Source organism: Leguminivora glycinivorella, chromosome 9 (assembly GCF_023078275.1).
Source record: "Leguminivora glycinivorella isolate SPB_JAAS2020 chromosome 9, LegGlyc_1.1, whole genome shotgun sequence".
Classification (NCBI taxonomy): Eukaryota; Metazoa; Arthropoda; class Insecta; order Lepidoptera; family Tortricidae; genus Leguminivora; species Leguminivora glycinivorella.
In genome coordinates this window covers 6,173,226-6,196,189 of record NC_062979.1, presented here as the reverse complement: position 1 = coordinate 6,196,189, position 22,964 = coordinate 6,173,226, and the positions used below count along the sequence as shown (strand labels likewise).

At 37.8% G+C, this 22,964-nt stretch overlaps 1 protein-coding gene and 1 non-coding gene across 4 annotated transcripts in view; both read left to right on the top strand.

Moving 5' to 3' along the window:
- Positions 1-18,457, top strand: part of LOC125229452 (diuretic hormone class 2) — a 146,311-nt gene extending 127,854 nt beyond the window's left edge. The window contains exons 2-6 of one of the 3 annotated variants that reach the window (XM_048134294.1): positions 10,409-10,492; positions 11,068-11,172; positions 13,562-13,582; positions 13,666-13,686; positions 16,285-18,457. In XM_048134294.1, the coding sequence (XP_047990251.1) occupies positions 10,410-10,492; positions 11,068-11,172; positions 13,562-13,582; positions 13,666-13,686; positions 16,285-16,414 (360 nt within the window). In that variant the 5' untranslated portion in view covers position 10,409 and the 3' untranslated portion in view covers positions 16,415-18,457. The remainder of the gene's footprint in view (positions 1-10,408; positions 10,493-11,067; positions 11,173-13,561; positions 13,583-13,665; positions 13,687-16,284) is intronic. The other 2 variants (XM_048134295.1, XM_048134296.1) reach the window with 2 other exon arrangements.
- Positions 18,458-19,162: 705 nt separating this feature from the next.
- Trnae-uuc lies at positions 19,163-19,234 on the top strand. The gene has a single exon. It is a non-coding gene; the product is annotated as a tRNA-Glu (tRNA).
- Positions 19,235-22,964: the final 3,730 nt, after the last annotated feature.

Genomic DNA, 22,964 nt, shown 5'->3' with positions numbered 1-22,964 from the left:
TGCTCTTAAAGGTCACAAGAAAACGCTAACCCAACTTATTTTAAATACTACGTTAATCTTTCTTTTCATGCGGGGGCTTCGCCCCCGAGCCCCCCTTTTCGTTACTCTTAAGGGTAACAAGAAAACCCTAACCCAACTTATTTTAAATACAACGTTTATCTTTCTTTTATGCGGGGGCTTCGCCCCCGAGCCCCCCTTTGTTTGCTCTTAAAGGTCACAAAAAACGCTAACCCAACTTATCTTAACACTTTCGCTACCAAGAACCCGACTGTCGGGCACACCGCTCGTAGAAGCGTAGCCGATTACATGGGGAAACCCGTATGTAGCGAAAATGTCGTAGCGCCGCGTAGAGCCCGGTTTCGAAAGTGTTAAATACTACGTTGATCTTTCTTTCATGCGGGGGCTTCGCCCCCGAGCCCCCTTTGTTTGCTCTTAAAGGTCACAAGAAAACGCTAACCCAACTTATTCTAAATACTACGTTGATCTTTCTTTCATGGGGGCTTCGCCCCCGAGCCCCCCTTTTCTTTACTCTTAAGGATCACAAGAAAACCTTAACCCAACTTATTTTAAATACAACGTTGATCTTTCTTTTATGCGGGGGCTTCGCCCCCGAGCCCCCTTTTCGTTACTCTTAAGGGTCACAAGAAAACCCTAAACCAACTTATTTTAAATACAACGTTGATCTTTCTTTTATGCGGGGGCTTCGCCCCCGAGCCCCCCTTTGTTTGCTCTGAAAGGTCACAAGAAAACGCTAACCCAACTTATTTTAAATACTACGTTAATCTTTCTTTTATGCGGGGGCTTCGCCCCCGAGCCCCCTTTTCGTTACTCTTAAGGGTAACAAGAAAACCCTAACCCAACTTATTTTAAATACAACGTTTATCTTTCTTTTATGCGGGGGGCTTCGCCCCCCGAGCCCCCCTTTGTTTGCTCTTAAAGGTCACAAAAAACGCTAACCCAACTTATCTTAAATACTACGTTGATCTTTCTTTCATGCGGGGGCTTCGCCCTCGAGCCCCCTTTGTTTGCTCTTAAAGGTCACAAGAAAACGCTAACCCAACTTATTTTAAATACTACGTTGATCTTTCTTTTATGCAGGGGGCTTCGCCCCCCGAGCCCCCCTTTTCGTTACTCTTAAGGGTCTCAAGAAAACCCTAACCCAACTTATTTTAAATACTACGTTGATCTTTCTTTTAAGCGGGGGGCTTCGCCCCCCGAGCCCCCCTTTTCGTTACTCTTAAGGGTCACAAGAAAACCCTAAACCAACTTATTTTAAATACAACGTTGATCTTTCTTTTATGCGGGGGGCTTCGCCCCCCGAGCCCCCCTTTGTTTGCTCTTAAAGGTCACAAGAAAACGCTAACCCAACTTATCTTAAATACTACGTTGATCTTTCTTTCATGCGGGGGGCTTCGCCCCCCGAGCCCCCTTTGTTTGCTCTTAAAGGTCACAAGAAAACGCTAACCCAACTTATTCTAAATACTACGTTGATCTTTCTTTCATGCGGGGGGCTTCGCCCCCCGAGCCCCCCTTTTCTTTACTCTTAAGGATCACAAGAAAACCTTAACCCAACTTATTTTAAATACAACGTTGATCTTTCTTTTATGCGGGATCTTTCTTTTCGTTACTCTTAAGGGTCACAAGAAAACACTAACCCAACTTATCTTAAATACTACGTTGATCTTTCTTTGATGCGGGGGCTTCGCCCCCCGAGCCCCCCTTTGTTTGCTCTTAAAGGTCACAAGAAAACGCTAACCCAACTTATTCTAAATACTACGTTGATCTTTCTTTCATGCGGGGGGCTTCGCCCCCGAGCCCCCTTTTCTTTACTCTTAAGGACCACAAGAAAACCTTAACCCAACTTATTTTAAATACAACGTTGATCTTTCTTTTATGCAGGGGGATTCGCCCCCCGCGCCCCCCTTTGTTTGCTCTGAAAGGTCACAAGAAAACGCTAACCCAACTTATTTTAAATACTACGTTAATCTTTCTTTTATGCGGGGGCTTCGCCCCCGAGCCCCCCATTTCGTTACTCTTAAGGGTAACAAGAAAACCCTAACCCAACTTATTTTAAATACAACGTTTATCTTTCTTTTATGCGGGGGCTTCGCCCCGAGCCCCTTTGTTTGCTCTTAAAGGTCACAAGAAAACGCTAACCCAACTTATTTTAAATACTACGTTAATCTTTCTTTCATGCGGGGGCTTCGCCCCCGAGCCCCCCTTTTCGTTACTCTTAAGGGTAACAAGAAAACCCTAACCCAACTTATTTTAAATACAACGTTTATCTTTCTTTTATGCGGGGGGCTTCGCCCCCCGAGCCCCCCTTTGTTTGCTCTTAAAGGTCACAAAAAAACGCTAACCCAACTTATCTTAACACTTTCGCTACCAAGAACCCGACTGTCGGGCACACCGCTCGTAGAAGCGTAGCCGATTACATGGGGAAACCCGTATGTAGCGAAAATGTCGTAGCGCCGCGTAGAGCCCGGTTTCGAAAGTGTTAAATACTACGTTGATCTTTCTTTCATGCGGGGGGCTTCGCCCCCCGAGCCCCCCTTTGTTTGCTCTTAAAGGTCACAAGAAAACGCTAACCCAACTTATTCTAAATACTACGTTGATCTTTCTTTCATGCGGGGGGCTTCGCCCCCCGAGCCCCCCTTTTCTTTACTCTTAAGGATCACAAGAAAACCTTAACCCAACTTATTTTAAATACAACGTTGATCTTTCTTTTATGCGGGGGCTTCGCCCCCCGAGCCCCCCTTTTCGTTACTCTTAAGGATAACAAGAAAACCCTAACCCAACTTATTTTAAATACAACGTTTATCTTTCTTTTATGCGGGGGCTTCGCCCCCGAGCCCCCTTTGTTTGCTCTTAAAGGTCACAAAAAACGCTAACCCAACTTATCTTAAATACTACGTTGATCTTTCTTTCATGCGGGGGCTTCGCCCCCGAGCCCCCTTTGTTTGCTCTTAAAGGTCACAAGAAAACGCTAACCCAACTTATTTTAAATACTACGTTGATCTTTCTTTTATGCAGGGGGGCTTCGCCCCCCGAGCCCCCTTTTTCGTTACTCTTAAGGGTCTCAAGAAAACCCTAACCCAACTTATTTTAAATACTACGTTGATCTTTCTTTTAAGCGGGGGCTTCGCCCCCCGAGCCCCCCTTTTCGTTACTCTTAAGGGTCACAAGAAAACCCTAAACCAACTTATTTTAAATACAACGTTGATCTTTCTTTTATGTGGGGGGCTTCGCCCCCCGAGCCCCCCTTTGTTTGCTCTTAAAGGTCACAAGAAAACGCTAACCCAACTTATCTTAAATACTACGTTGATCTTTCTTTCATGCGGGGGCTTCGCCCCCCGAGCCCCCCTTTGTTTGCTCTTAAAGGTCACAAGAAAACGCTAACCCAACTTATTCTAAATACTACGTTGATCTTTCTTTCATGCGGGGGGCTTCGCCCCCCGAGCCTCCCTTTTCTTTACTCTTAAGGATCACAAGAAAACCTTAACCCAACTTATTTTAAATACAACGTTGATCTTTCTTTCATGCGGGGGGCTTCGCCCCCCGAGCCCCCCTTTTCGTTACTCTTAAGGGTCACAAGAAAACCCTAAACCAACTTATTTTAAATACAACGTTGATCTTTCTTTTATGCGGGGGCTTCGCCCCCCGAGCCCCCCTTTGTTTGCTCTGAAAGGTCACAAGAAAACGCTAACCCAACTTATTTTAAATACTACTTTGTTCTTTCTTTTATGAGGGGGGCTTCGCCCCCCGAGCCCCCCTTTTCGTTACTCTTAAGGGTAACAAGAAAAACCCTAACCCAACTTATTTTAAATACAACGTTTATCTTTCTTTTATGCGGGGGGCTTCGCCCCCCGAGCCCCCCTTTGTTTGCTCTTAAAGGTCACAAGAAAACGCTAACCCAACTTATCTTAAATACTACGTTGATCTTTCTTTCATGCGGGGGGCTTCGCCCCCCGAGCCCCCCTTTGTTTGCTCTTAAAGGTCACAAGAAAACGCTAACCCAACTTATTCTAAATACTACGTTGATCTTTCTTTCATGCGGGGGGCTTCGCCCCCCGAGCCCCCCTTTTCTTTACTCTTAAGGATCACAAGAAAACCTTAACCCAACTTATTTTAAATACAACGTTGATCTTTCTTTTATGCGGGAGGCTCCGCCCCCCGAGCCCCCCTTTGTTTGCTCTGAAAGGTCACAAGAAAACGCTAACCCAACTTATTTTAAATACTACGTTGATCTTTCTTTCATGCTTCCCCCCTCGAGCCCCCCCCCCTCTTTTTTTCTGTTCTTATCTTCCGGCACCATCATCAGGCCTTGAAACCTAATCGTAGTCATAGTTCATTACAAGACTTTTCTAAGAAGCCCAAAAACAGCTATGATACGATGTTCCATCATGTAGTTCCAGTTCATATCTTCCGGCTCCATCATCAGACCTTGAAACCTAATCGTAGTCAAAGTTCATTACAAGACTTTTCTAAGAAGCCCAAAAACAGCTATGATACGATGTTCCATCATGTAGTTCCAGTTCATATCTTCCGGCTCCATCATCAGACCTTGAAACCTAATCGTAGTCAAAGTTCATTACAAGACTTTTCTAAGAAGCCCAAAAACAGCTATGATACGATGTTACATCATGTAGTTCCAGCTCATATCTTCCGGCTCCATCATCAGACCTTGAAACCTAATTGTAGTCAAAGGTCTTTACAAGACTTTCCTAAGAAGCCCAAAAACAGCTATGATACGATGTTTTATCATGTAGTTCCAGTTCATATCTTCCGGCTCCATCATCAGACCTTGAAACCTAATCGTAGTCAAAGTTCATTACAAGACTTTTCTAAGAAACCCAAAAACAGCTATGATACGAAGTTCCATCATGTAGTTCCAGTTCATATCTTTCGGCTTCATCATCAGACCTTGAAACCTAATTGTAGTCAAAGTTCATTACAAGACTTTTCTAAGAAACCCAAAAACGGCTATGATACGATGTTCCATCATGTAGTTCCAGTTCATATATTCTGACTCCATCATCAGATCAGCTCAACAGTACCATATTATTGTATTGTCATCAGAACTACATATAGCTGCCAATTTTCATTACGCTACGACTCCTGGAAGATGGTTAAATTAGCTTCCTTAGATTCCATTACATACATAGTTACATACACGACGACCTAATAAAAGCGTGTTAAAAATCACGTCTATTCGTCGCTCCGTTTTGCCGTGAAAGGCGGACAAACAAACAGAGGTTCAGGGTACGACACACACACTTTCCCATTTATAATCCTCTCGTTCACTCAAAGGTTAACTAGAAGAAATCCCTCAAAGGGATAATTTCGCCTTTGTACTGTTCTCTACTGTAATTACTGTATTTTTGTTATTAATTGTACAATAAAGAGTTTACTATAACATTAGTATGGATATGGATATTCGGGAAATTCTTACATAATTTTACAAACTCAACCCAATTCGAAGGTACACGGATGTTAGAAACATATTTATAACTAAATTCGAATCCAAACCTCCTTTAATCTTTCCTTGCTTTGACAAAGTGTAATAACTTCATCAATGACATCAAATGATGTAGGATGACTTTGATGTAGGATGTAGGATGACTTTGATGTAGCAATGCACGGTCGAGAAATTTCCAAAGTTGCAGAACATTCCTCATGAGAATTTTCGGTAACTTCTGAGAATGTTCTCGAGACCGAGAATTTATCAGAATACTTAGTAACTTCGTAGTTTATACCATAATTTCGTCGAACTCAGCAAGTCAAGACGTAGTCCCGTGGTAGTGCGCTGGCTTCGTATGCCGATGTTCTCAGGTTCGATCCTGACAGCGATCTTTTTGTTTTTATTTTGTTTGTTTTTTTTTTGTATATTATACATATATTGGCATGACCAAAAACAGGCATCAAGAAATAATAGTTCGGTACCTAATTTAAAAAAGTCAGGACTAAAACTGTGAAGTCGGAATGTCGAAATGTTCCCTGAAGTATAGTGAGAATTTAAGCAACTTATAGTGAGAATTTAGGTAACTTATCACTTATCAACAAAATAGCTAACTGTAATAGACAATATTAATTTATACCTATAATAACATATAGTTTTTTTATATTATGCCCATTTAAACATTATTTCAAGTATATTCTTGTTTAAATAATAAATTGCATGTTGCGGGAATGTTCTGCGAACATTCTCAAGAATGTTTCCGCTTTTTGGGAATGTTCTGCAATTTCTACATTACTACTTTGATGTAACCGATTTGCACCGGCAAATTCGGCTAGATGGATTCACCACAAAATAAAAATTTTGAAAAAAAAACCTCGACCGCGACATAGTGTACTGATTTTCAACATGGCTAAAAACACTCCCGACTAATTCAGCTTTCCGTTCGGGAGCTACGATGCTACAGACAGACACACACACAAACACAGATAGACAGACATACAGAAAGACAAACAGACAGACAGACACGTCAAAATTATAACATCCCGTCGTTTTTGAGTCGGAGATTAAAAACGTTTCTATAGTCTGTGCGGAAAGACAAGTATCGTAAGTTATATTGGATGTTGCCAAATGCACGCTTACGTTATTAATATCGTTATGGTAGCTAGCTCCATCGCTCTTCTGTATTGGCATGACATAGACTGCGTTTCGACGGCGGTCTAACGTCAACGATTGCCATTTTCGACTTGGCCGGATGACTGTACAGTTAGGAATTGCAATTGCTGGATCCAGCATCCAGCAATCCAGCTGGATCCAGCGCATTTTTCGGTCTGCTGGATCCAGCAGCCAGCGCTGGATCCAGCGCTGCGGATCCGCAAATAAAAAAAATCTGCAATAAAATGCGTAATTAACTTTAATAAACTTATTTTACGTCATATTTAAAACGGTTTCGCGTTCCCGCGCGTTGCCCGTGGCCGCTTAGCACAAATTCTATTTCGCCACAATTGTGTGTTTTTTTCAAAAACGTAAGTAGTTTGAAACTGTATTATAACTACTGAAGATCTCAAAATGTATTTATATTATTTAATTATTTACTGATACCGCAAAATTTCTTTTAAGTTTCAACTTATGTTTAGATCAGAATATTGATTGGTGTTTATCTACATATAATTATACCTACTTGGAGGTTTATTTTTTCATAAATATTAAGTAAGTTAAACTAAGCACTAGTAAGTAAATTAGCAATTTTCAATGTGAACTAGTGAATGCCCAAATGTTGTGCTAAAAAAGCAGGCCATGTATGGTTGCTAGCATTATTTATGTACCCACTTACTTATTGTAGTACCTTCGCTGTTACAATTTTAATGACATTTTTTATTCATGTAGATTGCTATAAGGATTAAAAATGGTTACAAAAAGTAATGCCAACTTTCTACATATAAATTTTAACTTTTCTTCCCTGTTAGGATAGCAAAAGTAGCAGTTTTCTGTACACGGACTATGTTGGCAGTATAATCATATATGACAGAGTCCAGTTAGGGGCGACGACAAGCGAAACGAGGAGGAGCATATTAGTTTGACCGTGAGGAAACCGGAAAAAACTTTTGAAATGTAATAACAATAAATTAAACAATATTCTTGTAAAAAAAGTAAGCAGGTAACTATTTAAAAAAATATATACGTAAGTAAAATACGTAATTGCATCCCTGTCAATAAATTTGGGAGTTCATAGGAGACTCAATATTGCATATTTTTCGAAATTCGCCATAGATATTGTCGGGTTCAATGAAACATTTGGTGTATACAATAGTTGTATTATTACGTCAAGTAAAACATTAGATAACATGAAAGTTTGGTTTTTAAAAAAGGCTTTTTAAAAACCCTAAAAACGGCTAAACTTTAAAATGGTAGATAAATGCAAGGTTGGCAAATTAAAAAAAAAAAACAATATGTTAATCCGGGAAATGAACATTCGGCGGAATAAAATTCCGCGAAACGTGCGTTGGGGCAGATGTGGTTTTTCGGCGGTTCCATGGCAACCTGCCGAATCCAACACTGGGGCAAACGACGCAACGGAGCCACGCTGTGACGTCATCGCCCAAATGAATTGTTTAATTTTCTTTTTATTGTTCTCGTTTTTCTCTCTTTGTTTATGTTTATGTAAGTTTTGTGATACATTGGTTATACTGTAAGCCTGTAAGGTCATGTAAACATGTTTTTAATAAATAAATAAATAAAAATATATAAATGTATCAAGCTTTGAAATGCTTCGCTGAGTTTCCTAATTTTAATAGCAAACGTGGGATTAACTACCAATTTTGGAGTTCTCTGCAAGATTATGTTTTAATCAAAAAGCAAAATAATGCTTCAAAAGTTTCAGAAACAACAACAATCGAGCTTCTACCTCGCATTTCTGTCACAACAAAGGCCTTATTGTTCCAAGGTTCCTATTTTGATGAACTTATCAATTGATCTTCTTGATTTCCTGTTTCTTCAAGAAGTTTATTCAGATTTAACAATTTAAGACGAGTTACATTTCTTTTTGTAGGAATGGCTATAGACTCCCAGATAGTCAGACTAGAAAATTGAGATTGGCCTTTGTCCAGCAATGAGTTGAATAATAATTGAATGTTTTGATATTCATTTCAAGAATGCTGATTAAGATCTAAGATGAAACTAATCTATATGCCAAATCCCAATCCATAGCAACATTAGCAACTAAATCTTGCGATTTGATGGGCGCCAATCATAAACACGATCGTCAAGGTATCAAAGCTGCTCGTAGTTCAAAACCATTAATAAACTGTAGAGTTAAAGTACCTCCGAGTAATTTTAATAATTTTATGACACTTGACAATGCAATTTACTTTTTAAATTAGATTTTCTTTACAGACAACAGCTGATGAACAGAAATTTTGCATAATGAACTATCGCAAAAATAATATTGGATTTTCTTTACAGACAACAGCTGATGAACAGAAATTTTGCATAATGATCTATCGCAAAAATAATATTTACTTTTATTATTTTGACAGTACCCGTTTCGTTTTAACAGAATAGTATCTCCTGGAGTCTGCCATATCTACAACAACTGGGCAATATGTAAATTATTTAGCCCTGAATATAAATACCATAAATTACATTTAGATACAGAATATCTCCATATATTTTAATCAGAATCAGTGAAACCAGGGTGGCTAGCCGAATGGCACAATCGCTCACGAAACGCTCACGAAACGAAGCGCTAGTAGATATCTATCTCTATCGCGCTTGCGTATTGGCGCGACAGAGCCAGCGGCGTATCGCTTTCGTTTGGCGTCGGAGAAATGCCATTCGGCTACGGGGCCAGAGCACACAAATTAGCATAAATAAATACATTCGTATGTATTACCAAACACGCGACATATTAAATCAGTTATTTTATGCTTATTGTACTTACACTTGGTGTACAAAAAAATTGCCACAGGGGCCTTTCCACTGAAGCGACGTCTTCAAGAAAATATCATTTGTTGAAAATATAAATAAGATGACTTGGAAATAAGTTGTTCATGTTACGGTTAAAAAAAGTCAAAAAGGCTTTTAAACTGTTTTCATTTTCTATCTTTTAACCGTAAAATAAATCGAAATGCAAATGTTTTATTTACAGAAAAAGGGCTTAAGTATAAAAGCATGCAAGTTTATACATTTTGTAGCAATAGTTGTCCGGAGCAATAACAAAGGTTTACCGTTTAACTCGATTTGCTTTTAGTTTGTCTGGATGTTTTCCTCGACAGATCGCAATTCTCAGCCGGTTCTCGTGTAATTCTGTGACCAGATTCTGTTCTAATTTGTCGATCCAGTTTCGCATTTTTTGATAAGGGAAATTGGTTTAAAGAACTTAGGGCCAGTTGCATCAACCACGTTTGACAGACACATCATCGTCACGCAGTAGACGTCTATGGAACTTCCCATAGAATAAAATTTAACGAACGCTTTAACAGTGACAGACGGTTTGATGCAACCGGCCCTTAAGCGTCAATAGTGTACGGAACTTAATTAAGACTTAGTACTTATTGTGACAAGACTGAGAGGATAACACGAAGAATTATGTTTTTCACCTTTGCATTTTCTAACCATGTCGCTCACAATGGTTTCAGTGTTTATTTAAAAAAAAGTGTGCAATAATTATATATATATATATATATATATTGTAGGAATAGGTACCTTTTGCTTTCTTATTCTCCTTCGAGATATCATGTCATTCTGTTGAAGACTAGGTCCCTATGCATCTGTTCCTGCCACGCGCATGGCCTCGTGCAGTTTTATGGGTGCTGTAATTTGAACACACCATCCAGTAGGGCAAAGGCCTGAGGTCTCGTGCCTTCAACTTTGCCCGTCATGATTAATATCAGCAGGCTATCGGGTACCTTTTGTTTTACTATAAACATATTTAATTTTAATTGTTGGTTCCAGAATGGTTCGAGCAAGCTGCGTCCTGGCAAGCTGCGCGCTGGTGGGGCTCCTTCTGGCGGTGCCGGCGGCGTCCTACCCCAGGTAGTTGTACTTAGTCCTCTTTAATAATATTGCAAGCATTTTAATATATGGGTTGGCCAAGCTGATAGCTGATGACTTACGCTCGGTACCTTTGGTACCTATTTAGTCATTATCATCAGCTAAAAGACGCCCACTGAATGAATCAGCAGATATCAGATAGACGTAGACCTCTCCCAGAGATCTGAACAACGACCGAAGTCTTGTGCTATCTGCATCCAGCGATTTCCAATCAGTCGGTCCATCGTGTGAAAGCAGACAGGCCCTCACTGCTAACGATACTTAGGCAGTTTCCAATAACTTTTATATTAGGATTTACTAGGTAAACTGGTACTGCATGATATTTACTGAGCATCGTTCATCGCGGTCCAGGGGAATTGCCATCCAGTCCAAACTACTTCCCTTCCCTTCGGAGTTGCAGGCCTTAGTCGGAGTCTATGCGTGAAGTTAGATGGTTGACAATAGCATTCGTCAACTCATATCTTTTCTTAATCATAAAAATGCTGGCTTCTGTTTATGATTGGAAAATATTACATTTTTACTCATACTCCTAAGTAAACGACCGTTTTCTTTATTTCCAGTCAAAACAACTACTACCGCAACGACGGCCCCTACAACCCTGAGGAGATCATGGACATGCTGAACCGTCTCGGGAACCTCATCCAGATGGAACGCAAGATGGAGAAGTAAGTTCCTTTCATTCACAATATCTTGAAGAAGACCATTTAATTTATGTGATTCACATAACATATCCTCAACTTAAAGTACCGGTCAATAATTTTAAAACAACAATCTACGTAATTGACCCTTCAAATCCCATTTTAACTAATAAAAAACCGGCCAAGAGCGTGTCGGGCCACGCTCAGTGTAGGGTTCCGTAGTTTTCCGTATTTTTCTCAAAAACTACTAAACCTATCAAGTTCAAAATAATTTTCCTAGAAAGTCTTTATAAAGTTCTACTTTTGTGATTTTTTTCATATTTTTTAAACATATGGTTCAAAAGTTAGAGGGGGGGGGACGCACTTTTTTTCCTTTAGGAGCGATTATTTCCGAAAATATAAATATTATCAAAAAACGATCTTAGCAAACCCTTATTCATTTTTAAATACCTATCCAACAATATATCACACGTTAGGGTTGGAATGAAAAAAAATTTCAGCCCCCACTTTACATGTAGGGGGGTACCCTAATAAAACATTTTTTTCCATTTTTTATTTTTGCACTTTGTCGGCGTGATTCATATACATATTGGTACCAAATTTCAGCTTTCTAGTGCTAACGGTTACTGAGATTATCCGCGGACGGACGGACGGACGGACGGACGGACGGACGGACGGACGGACGGACGGACGGACGGACGGACGGACGGACGGACGGACAGACAGACATGGCGAAACTATAAGGGTTCCTAGTTGACTACGGAACCCTAAAAATTAACTTTTTAACAAAAAATAAAACCGCCTTCAAAAATAAGCGCGTTACAAAACACGGAGAAACTAAAAAGCAAAAAATAATAAACCTTTGAATTCAGATTTCTTATCGTATTGCAATAATCTAAACATCCAAATTATAAACAAATCAATTATTTTTGGAGTCGGTACCAGCCTGTGTATGGTTGGGTGGGGCAAACAGGCAATAGCAAGGCGACGAACAGGTCTGGTACCGACTACAAAAATAATTGATTTGTTTATAATTTGGATGTTTAGATTATTGCAATACGATAAGAAATCTGAATTCAAAGGTTTATTATTTTTTGCTTTTTAGTTTCTCCGTGTTTTGTAACGCGCTTATTTTTGAAGGCGGTTTTATTTTTTGTTAAAAAGTTAATTTATTTGTTGATTTTTAGTGGTTCCTATTGATATTATACGTATCAGTCCGAATATATGTACACTAGTGAAAGAATTATCCTTTAACTCCTAACCATTGAGGAGTTGACCTTCCATCATCAGCTCAGCCACATAAAATTATTACCATCAGGCGTAAATACTGGTTTACCTTTGAAAAATACACTAAAAACATTACATGTGCCTATAACATTTGAAGAGTTCCCTCGATTTCTCCAGGATCCCATCATCAGACCCTGACTTGGTGCCAATGGGACCATCTCGGGGTTATACCCGTTCGATCAAAAAAAAAATTTTGAAAATCGGTTCACAATTCTCGAAGATATCGAGGAACATACATACAAAAAAAAAATAAAATAAAAAAAAAAAACATTCAGTCGAATTGAGAACCTCCTCCTTTTTTGAAGTCGGTTAAAAAATACTGGCAATTTCAGATACATTAAATTATTATTAGGTTCATGTCATTTTCTAACATTTCTTTCACGGATCGGTCTCTTTATTTTTGCCAACACATAAATTTTCTCATAGCTCAGATATGTACCTAAATACTTCTAAGTATCTTCGAGTGAAGTTTGCTTTCCGTGTTTTCAAATATTTTTTTCAGAATGTATATAAAAAATTGTCGTGCCACATGTGTTTACTATTGTTTGTCCTCTGTCCTTTCTCTTTCCTTGTGGAATTTAATAAGCATCGGTTTTCTTCCAAAACCTCCTTAACATTTTCTTTTCAATCCAGTCGAATCTTTTCTAAAACGTGTTTTGACCGGTACATGTATACAAAACATTTTCAGCAGTCGACTTTCTTGGTCTACTTTTAAATTTGCATGACTATTCTCTGTCATGTTTTTTCAAAATTTATTATATTCATCTTTACCTCGAAATGAATTGGCAACTTTAAATTTTAAACGTTACAGCATATTGAAAGATTACTTAAATCAAACGTTCTGTACCTAAGTAGATTGATAGAATAAGGGCCAGCTGCATCAACAGAGTTAATAGACACATCAACATCACTCATTAAGTCTATGGAAACGGGAATTCCCATACAAAATTTGAGACCGCTAAATTCGCTAAAAGACTGTTTTGTGCAAGTGGTGCAACAGACCCTAAGAAGTAAATTGAGAAGGATCAGTATTTTTGTCAATTATTGTATTAAATAACTGACTGTAACTTGATTCAAGTAATCTTGGCTCATATTTTTCATATTTTGACCTGTTTTCGTCTGTCCACAGCTTTAAAGACGACATTACTAGGTACGTCTTGAAAGCGAATTAATTATTATGCATTAGTGCATGTATTTTGATTATCATTTTGACATGTTTTCATTTTTCCACAGTTATAAAGATGACATTACTAGGTACGTTATGTCATGGACATTATTGTCGTATATTTTTGTGCATGAATAATGGATTATTTTAATGGCAGTTGCATATTTATTTGCATGATGAAGATATTAATTTGAGCGTACGTAATTTATATTCATTTTAATTTGCATTGATGAAAGAACTTACTATTTGTGTATAAACTTTGCCTTAAATGTTACTTTGACATTCACCAGCGCAATTTTTTAACACACTTAGTATTGGGTAGCTACCTTTACCAAAGCTCACTTACGCCGTGGCTTGCGTGGGCGACGGTCGCGCGATGGTCGCGCGACGGCGATGCGACGCATACGAAATCAAACCTTATCGATATGGAAGTAGACGATGCGATGAGACGCGACGGCGGCGGTCGCACGACCGTCGCCCACGCAAGACACGACGTTAGAACGGTTAGAGTCCAAAAGTTATCCGCATTTCATCAAGTCATCATATTTATACTCGTATATCATCATTCATCATTCTCCTTGCGTTATCCCGGCATTTGCCATGGCTCATGGGAGCCTGGGGTCCGCTGTGACAACTAATTTCAAGATTTGGCGTAGACACTAGTTTTACGAAAGCGACTGCCATCTGACCTTCCAAACCCGGAGGGTAACTAGGCCTTATTGGAATTAGTTCGGTTTCCTCACGATGTTTTCCTTCACCGAAAAGCGACTGGCAAATATCAAATGACATTTCGCACATAAGTTCGAAAAACTCATTGGTACGAGCCGGGGTTCGAACCCTCCGGATCGAAAATCACACACTCTTACCGCTAGTCCACCAGCCATTTATACTCGTATATTATGACTAAATAATATTTTGTATAAAAGTAAAAAGAGAAAAAACTACCAACGTCCTGTTTCGGTATGATAAAGATAAACATCATTCATAATTCAAGTATTTTTGTTGTAAGAAAATATTTGGAGACAAGATACAAAAAATGATTCTTGTAGTACCACTCCTAATATTGTACAAGGGTTTATGTTTCGATTACATGTTATGTATGTATCGTAAGGAATTTGTATAAGAATTTTGAGCAGCGTGAATCAAAACTGAAGATATATTTTGACGGCGCTTTCGCTTTGTTAAGCTATCAGAGAATGATTAGAAATTGCTAGATTTCATTTGTGCTGCTTCAGTCTATCTCAATACTTTTTACAGTGAGACGGTCACTCTCGAAAACTGCTCTAACAGTTTTTTCATCACACCCGTACTTTAAATGTGCTATTGCACGCAGGCGGAGCGTGAGTTATAGAAAAATCGTTCTCCCAAGGGAAGAATGAAATTTCTTGTACCGTATTTAACTTTTTTACATCTATTTACATATTTTTTACAATGCGAGTGTGATAAAAAACATTGTGTGTAACTCGGGGAGCAACTTCCTCCCCTTGTTGCACAATGTACTATTGTATATGGGTTTTTCGGGGTCGCAAAATCGACATAATATTATATTTCCTGAGCAACGCTCAGCCCCCAAATATGCTGTCTAATTATAGAAATAGAATTAATATCATGTCTGAAATTTACTGCAAAGAGAACAATTTTCGAGTGAAACACAACATTTTATAAAAGTTTGTCAAACTCTACGGTATTTTTATTTTCGTTACGTGTTTCGCCAAGTATGTCGGAACATTTAACATTGCAAATACCGTTTTAGGGAAAAGTTGTATATGTAAATACGGGCTTGAAATAATTCTACGCTTTTACAGATGTTTTGTTGAGGTTTTTATTTTGAACTTGTTCTTAGACATTATAATTTTCCTTTGGCTCTATTGTCACTCTTTTGCTTTTAATGTCTTCAAAAAATATTGCAAAATTACAAAGTAGTATTTAGCTATTGTAGACAGACATTAGATAGTATCTTAATTAGTTATGTTCAGTAGCAAAAAAATGTTAGTAGAACAAAATAAGAATATAATAGATATATTCAATATATACAGACATCAAATAATCTGACGAACCACACAAAAGTTAGTTCTGTAATCAAACATTTGCATATAGAAACGACAACGGTACATATCGTCACTACTTTAAAAAAATCTCGTATCTCAAGCTGTTCCTTAAAGTTAAAACGCAGTAAGTCTATATGCATTCCATACATACTTACTACAATTTTCTTTTCATTGACAGACGATGATACAAGGTTTTTTAAAAGTAGTGACGATATGTAAAAAAATAGTTCTAAAGTCATAACTACATACATACATACATATAATCACGCCTGTATCCCATTAAGACAGAGCACATAAACTACTAAGTTTCAGTGCCACTCTTGGCTAAAAGGGGTTGAAAGAAATCCAAATTGTGACATCTAAAGTCATACTGTAAATTCGCGATTTTCTTTGGTAGATTTACAAGAATATTTATTTATCTAACTACTTACATGAACGTCAGTTTTAGTAGATAATGAATACCTAATATTAATCTTAAAGTCGTCCAAATACCATGAAAGTAACTTTCCTAAAGCCACCCCGGTTGACGGCACACGATGACAAGTTGTTATTTAACTTCCAATACAAACAGACATATGCATAAGTCAAATCATTCACACTTCTGAAACTTCACCTTTAACACAATCATTCATTTTTCAGCGAGAAGCGCGCCATAGACCTAGGCCTGAGCCGCGGCTACTCCGGGGCAATGCAGGCCAAACACCTTCTCGGCCTGGCCGCGGCCAACTACGAGGGCGGGCCGGGCCGGAGGCGGCGCGACGCGCACTAGAGGCCAGACGACACAGCTCCGGCCATAAAGTGGCCGGAGGGGCCTAGAGGCCTGAAGACCTTGTGTGACGCGCTTTTGTTTCTCTTTTTCTTCAGTCATTCCCTCAGGATCGTGACGTCATGTCATTTTATTGAAGACTAGGTCCCTAGAACGCTTTTGTTTATGTATTTCACAATTTATAAGTAGGTATTGTACTACTGAGACAATCGGATAATTAAGAGTCGACATGTTACATCCATGATGCAGTTTTACCTCGGTAATTAGGTATCTTTACTTACATATGTAATGCGAAAAGCTTTTCCTTTAGTATTTTTAAGGAAACGTTGTCATGCTATTTCAGTCAGTCTCAGTAGTCATAAATATTCTGCACCTTGTCGCTTTTAACTTCGTATGACATTTCAAACAAGATGTTAATGTGACAAGGTACAGGAATCATCATTTATTTATGCCGGTAACTGTACCTACAAGACGTTACTGACACTGTCTGAACTGGCAATACTAGTATGACAAATTATACGAACGTTTCCAGAAAACTACGAAGGAAAATCTTTTCGCAAGTACATCTGTACTGTTGCACAGTGTTGCTTCACTATTGCTTCACAAAATTTAACAGTAACATAGTTACCTAAAAGTAAAAATATGTCGAACTATGAAGTCATTGCATCATTTCCATACAATTATTCGATTGACGTTTTCTATTATTGGCACATGTTATGATAAAATCATAAAAATGTTCTCGTCGTGATTCATTTAGGAAAGTGTAATCTAGTCAAATTACTTTTAATAAAGGTTTGTTTTACCGTTTATTTTATCTAATTTATAATGATTAGGTAAGATTCCCATTGTTTTGTGTAGATTCAATCACGTCTATTTAAGTTTATATTGATTGTAAGTTCCTAGTGTTTTGGGCGTCATAAGAACAGTACCAAATGTCATGTTACCACTTTTTATGGCATCCATAACAAACATTTTATAACTATTTTTTCTAGGGTTGTCACATGAGGTCTTAAATCTATATCCGAAATCGAAATTCCTATCTAAACAGTATATATCCTTGGCCTTTCAATAACTTTTCACTGTAAAATGGCTGGTAAAACATTGAAAATCATCTTTGTAGATATCACTGTCTTTAGCATCGTTGATATCCTATAAAATATTTATATTAATACGAAAATATGACGCAATAAATGCACAAAGCTTTGTATGTTAGAGTAACCAACGTGCATAAAATAAACATCTATTGGTCTTTATAAATAAACCTTTGCAATTGTTTCATACATTTTTGTTTCTAGAATCGATCTTCATTTGTTATTAGAATCACATGTAGATTTTAACTAAGAATACCTTTCTTGTAAAGATTACATGAAAGAATTCAAGAATGTTATTGTTTAAGTAATTGCTGGGAATAAAGAATATTGGAAACATGAAATATGATACCAATTTTATAAAAATAAATTTATTTTTTATCACTGAGGTGATTATGACTTAGAATGGTGGAAGTATTATAAATATTATAATCAACATCATAGAAAATCGATCTAAATAATTCTTCCATTTTTTTATGGTCTCACTTAGTATTTGCCAACACAACATTAGTATTTGAAGATAAAATATGTACCTACCTACTTATCATACCTAGTTTATGTTAATAACAACTGCATCGAGAGTTTATTATATAAGAATTATAATTTAATTAAAAAGATAACAGTATTAAACATTCTAGTCATTGAATTTACCTGCAAGTTTGTTTTAATTAAAAATAAATGCCTATAATTAAGTAAGAAAATAAAACTATATGAACTTACCCATTTTTTTACATACCTACCTACATACCATAATGTAAAATGTAATTCTATCTTTCTGAATGTACGTGGCAAATTATTTACATAGTAAATAGTTAGATAGATAAATAAAATAAGTGATAAAATACCTCCTGTCTAGAGTTTATTGTTAAAAATAAAGAGATATTCATATTAACGTTGCTGTGTTTGCATTATTCTTTGACAAATTATACGCAATATTAAAATATTAAGCTATACATTAACAATATCTTTGATGCATTCAATGGTGTTTTTTTTTATCCCCAAAACAAATATTTTTGTCAGATAACAAACTTCAGAACAAAGTAATCAAGGAATGGGTCTACTCCGTTGAAGAAAAATAAGTTTTTAAAATGATGATGCTGTGTACAAATTGTACAAAAATAGTTACAGTATCATTAGGATATCAATTCAATGTGCATTTTAAGCTTTATTGATAAAAGCGCCATCTATGAAATTATATAGGTACTATCAAAAACCTAAATTCATTTGGCAGCCTGAAATTTATATTATTAAAATAATAAAGTTTCAACGCCATCTGTAGACCAAATGTATTATCAGTGAAACGGATTTCAAGCTTATATTTATTAGCCAACTCCAGTGTTACAACATTGTGACGTACAGCGCCATCTATCAAAATACTCTTGCACTACTTACTCTTTACCTACACGCCCTCGTTTCTTTCGCAGAGTCAAATACTTCCAGTTGCTACTCATTTCCGCTAGATGTCGCTCATGACATGATATCATTCTAGTTGGCAAGGCAAGAATAATATCTATTAGTTTTCCAAATGTTCTATAAAATGAGACAATAATTTTAGTAGTCTTATTTAGTGATTATTATCATGATACATAGCAAAATAATGAAAATTGTGTTGTTACTAGAGTGTTTCAGTATTAATAGCTTAATTTCGCTTCAGTCATCAATATCCCGTATGGTCTAGTGGCTAGGATACCTGGCTTTCACCCAGGAGGCTCGGGTTCGATTCCCGGTACGGGAAAACTTTTTGTTTTTTATTTACACCAATGATTTTAGCAAAGCAAATTATAATCATTTTGGAATTTATCGACAATAAAGGTAGATAATTGGTGAATATAGGCGATGAACATGTTGATGTTTTAAAAAAATTGATCTCGGTAAAACATTGTCGTCTCGCAAAATACAGGGTGCGTAGCCGAACGGCACAAACGCTCACGAAACGCTCACCAAACGAAACGCTCGTAGATATCTATCTCTATCGCTCTTGCGTATTAGCGTGACAGAGCCAGACTACCTTTCGCGGCGTTTCGTTTTCGTTTCGCGTCGGAGATATGCCATTCGGCTACGGCACCAGGTCAAACTATTTAAAGACGTTAACCCTTAAATTGGCAAGAGTAAAAAATGTCAAAAACGAGTGAGACAGTATAATACCTTTATTTAGTAGTGTCTTAGGGTCTACAAAAAAATATTTAAAAAAATCCAGCATTAATAGTTTTTCAGAAAATCTATGTACATCACCATGCACGTTGCCAATTTCGTGGCAATAGAGCTACTTTCTGGTATGTACATGCTGGTTACCGCTGCCAAGAAGGTAGTAAATTATTTTGTTTAAAAATAAAAGGAAAATTATACAAAAAATATTTTTTTTCTAATCATTAAAGCAATTTCTTTTTTTCGTTTCTCCTACAACGTCAAAACAAAGAGGCATATTGTATTTGGTGCAGTAAAATTAGCCCTGGCAATATCTGCAGCGAACATTTTTCTGTCCACTCTCAGGAAATAAGTAGTAGTAGATTGTGTTACAAGGGAACAAAATAATTTTGTTACCATGTGACGCATACTGATTTTCACATCACCTGTGAGGAAATCCTAAAATAAGTTCTTAATCGACAATTTGTTGTACATTAGGTATATTATATGTGCTTACATGTTTTGTGCGCTAATATTTTATACTGGCAACATAAAGTCCTTAAACAGAAAATTGTCACTTTGCTCCCTCCTAACAGGGAAGAAAAGTACCCTTTCCGAATGGGTGATACAATGAAAATGTCCTATGTTGTAGAACCTAACACTATTCGTCGAACCTTACTGTTGCCTCGAAATATAAATTAGCTCAGGACACGTAAAGAAGTTGTCAACGTATACAAATACATAAACAGTTTTTTTTGTATACTTTTGCAAAAAACAATTACTATTTTACTACCTAAGGTAGTTGAGTTTCCGATTCGTTAAAACTGTATGCAACTATTAGTTACAAACAAAGAAGGAAAATTCTTCCCTTGCCCCTGGTTGCGATGACAACCGAAAGGGTATCCAGCATACATTACGAAATAATAAATTTATAGTTTAAAAAACTCTAGAAAAACACGCTTTTATAAATGCACGTAAAAGCCAAAAATAAATTATGGATCGTTCAAGTTGTCTCTATTGCTGGGATGAAGAGTAAACTATGTGCTTTTAATTATAATATTTGATTGTAAAAGCGTGGGGCGCTGCAGTCGTGCTGCAAGTCCAGTTAGCGCGCCAATCTGTGTAAACTGCTTCTCGTAATATAGCTTAACTTGATTTCTCAGCAAGTTATACAAAAAGTTTTTCCTGTTACAGCGCCCCACGCTTTTACAATCAAATATTATAATTAAAAGCACATAGTTTACTCTTCATCCCAGCAATAGAGACAACTTGAACGATCCATAATTTATTTTTGGCTTTTACGTGCATTTATAAAAGCGTGTTTTTCTAGAGTTTTTTAAACTATAAATTTATTTTATACTTTTTAGTCATTAATAATGAAATATATTTAAAATTTAAACAAAAATATTATTTCAAGTAGGCGAATTTCGCAAGCCATTTGTGGTTTAACACGTATTGCTATTGCTTAATAAGAATTAATACCACCTGATGTATAGGTACCAAGTTTATCGCAATAAGACTTCATTCATTTAAAATTTTTTTCATAGTGCTGCGCTAATTTGAAGATTAATGCAATACAGAACTTAAGGATTTCATCTTACAGAGTAGGAAAGAGACAAAAGGTTGAATTTTCTCAGTCGCTCTCTAGTATATTTGCGTGGGGTTGAACCTAGTTATGGAACGTGGATGCGATAGTTTGCTAAGCAAATAAAAGACTGATAGTGGCTCTGGGATCTGTAGACCTTCGCGACGTGCTTAGCAGTGGCGTGGCGTGAAATTTTTTGTTGATAAAGCCCTTACTTTTGCCCCCCTTACTTTTGCTCTTAAGGGTCACAAGAAAGCCCTAACCCAACTTATTTTAAATATTACATTGATCTTTCTTTTATGCGGGGGGCTTCGCCCCCCGAGCCCCCCTTTCTTTGCTCTTAAGGGTCACAAGAAAACCCTAACCCAACTTATTTTAAATATTACGTTGATCTTTCTTATATGCGGGGGGCTTCGCCCCCCGAGCCCCCTTTCTTTGCTCTTAAGGGTCAAAAGAAAACCCTAACCCAACTTATTTTAAATATTACGCTGATCTTTCTTTTATGCGGGGGGCTTCGCCCCCCGAGCCCCCCTTACTTTTGCACTTAAGGGCCACAAGAAAACCCTAAACTAATTTATTTTAAATATTACGTTGATCTTCTTTTATGCGGGGGGCTTTGCCCCCCGAGCCCCCCTTACTTTTGCTCTGAAGGGTCACAAGAAAACCCTAACCCAACTTATTTTAAATACTACGTTGATCTTTCTTTTATGCAGGGGGCTTCGCCCCCCGAGCCCCCCTTTTGTTTATATACTCTTGAGGGTCACAAGAAAACCCTAAACCAACTTATTTTGAATACTACTTTGATATTTTTTTTTGCGGAGGGCTTCGCCCCCCGAACCCCCCTTAGTTTTGTTCTTAAGGGTCACAAGAAAACCCTAACCCAACTTATTTTACATACTTTGTTGATCCTTTTTTTTGCGGGGGCTTCGCCCCCGAGCCCCCTTTCTTTGCTCTTAAGGGTCACAAGAAAACCCTAACCCAACTTATTTTAAATATTACGTTGATCTTTCTTTTATGCGGGGGCTTCGCCCCCGAGCCCCCCCTTACTTTTGCACTTAAGGGTCACAAGAAAACCCTAACCTAATTTATTTTAAATATTACGTTGATCTTTCTTTTATGCGGGGGCTTCGCCCCCCGAGCCCCCCTTACTTTTGCACTTAACACTTTCGCTACCAAGAACCCGACTGTCGGGCACACCGCTCGTAGAAGCGTAGCCGATTACATGGGTTTCCCCGTATGTAGCGAAAATGTCGTAGCGCCGCGTAGAGCCCGGTTTCGAAAGTGTTAAGGGTCACAAGAAAACCCTAACCCAAGTTATTTTAAATACTACGTTGATCTTTCTTTTATGCGGGGGCTTCGCCCCCCGAGCCCCCCTTTTGTTTATTTACTCTTGAGGGTCACAAGAAAACCCTAAACCAACTAATTTTGAATACTACGTTGATATTTTTTTTTGCGGGGGGCTTCGCCCCCCGAACCCCCCTTAGTTTTGTTCTTCAGGGTCACAAGAAAACCCTAACCCAACTTATTTTACATACTTTGTTGATCCTTTTTTTTGCGGGGGCTTCGCCCCCGAGCCCCCTTTATTTGCTCGTAAGGGTCACAAGAAAGCCCTTACCCAACTTATTTTAAATATTACATTGATCTTTCTTTTATGCGGGGGCTTCGCCCCCGAGCCCCTCTTACTTTTGCTCTTAAGGGTCACAAAAAACCCTAGCCCAACTTATTTTACACACTACGTTGATCTTTCTTTTTTGCG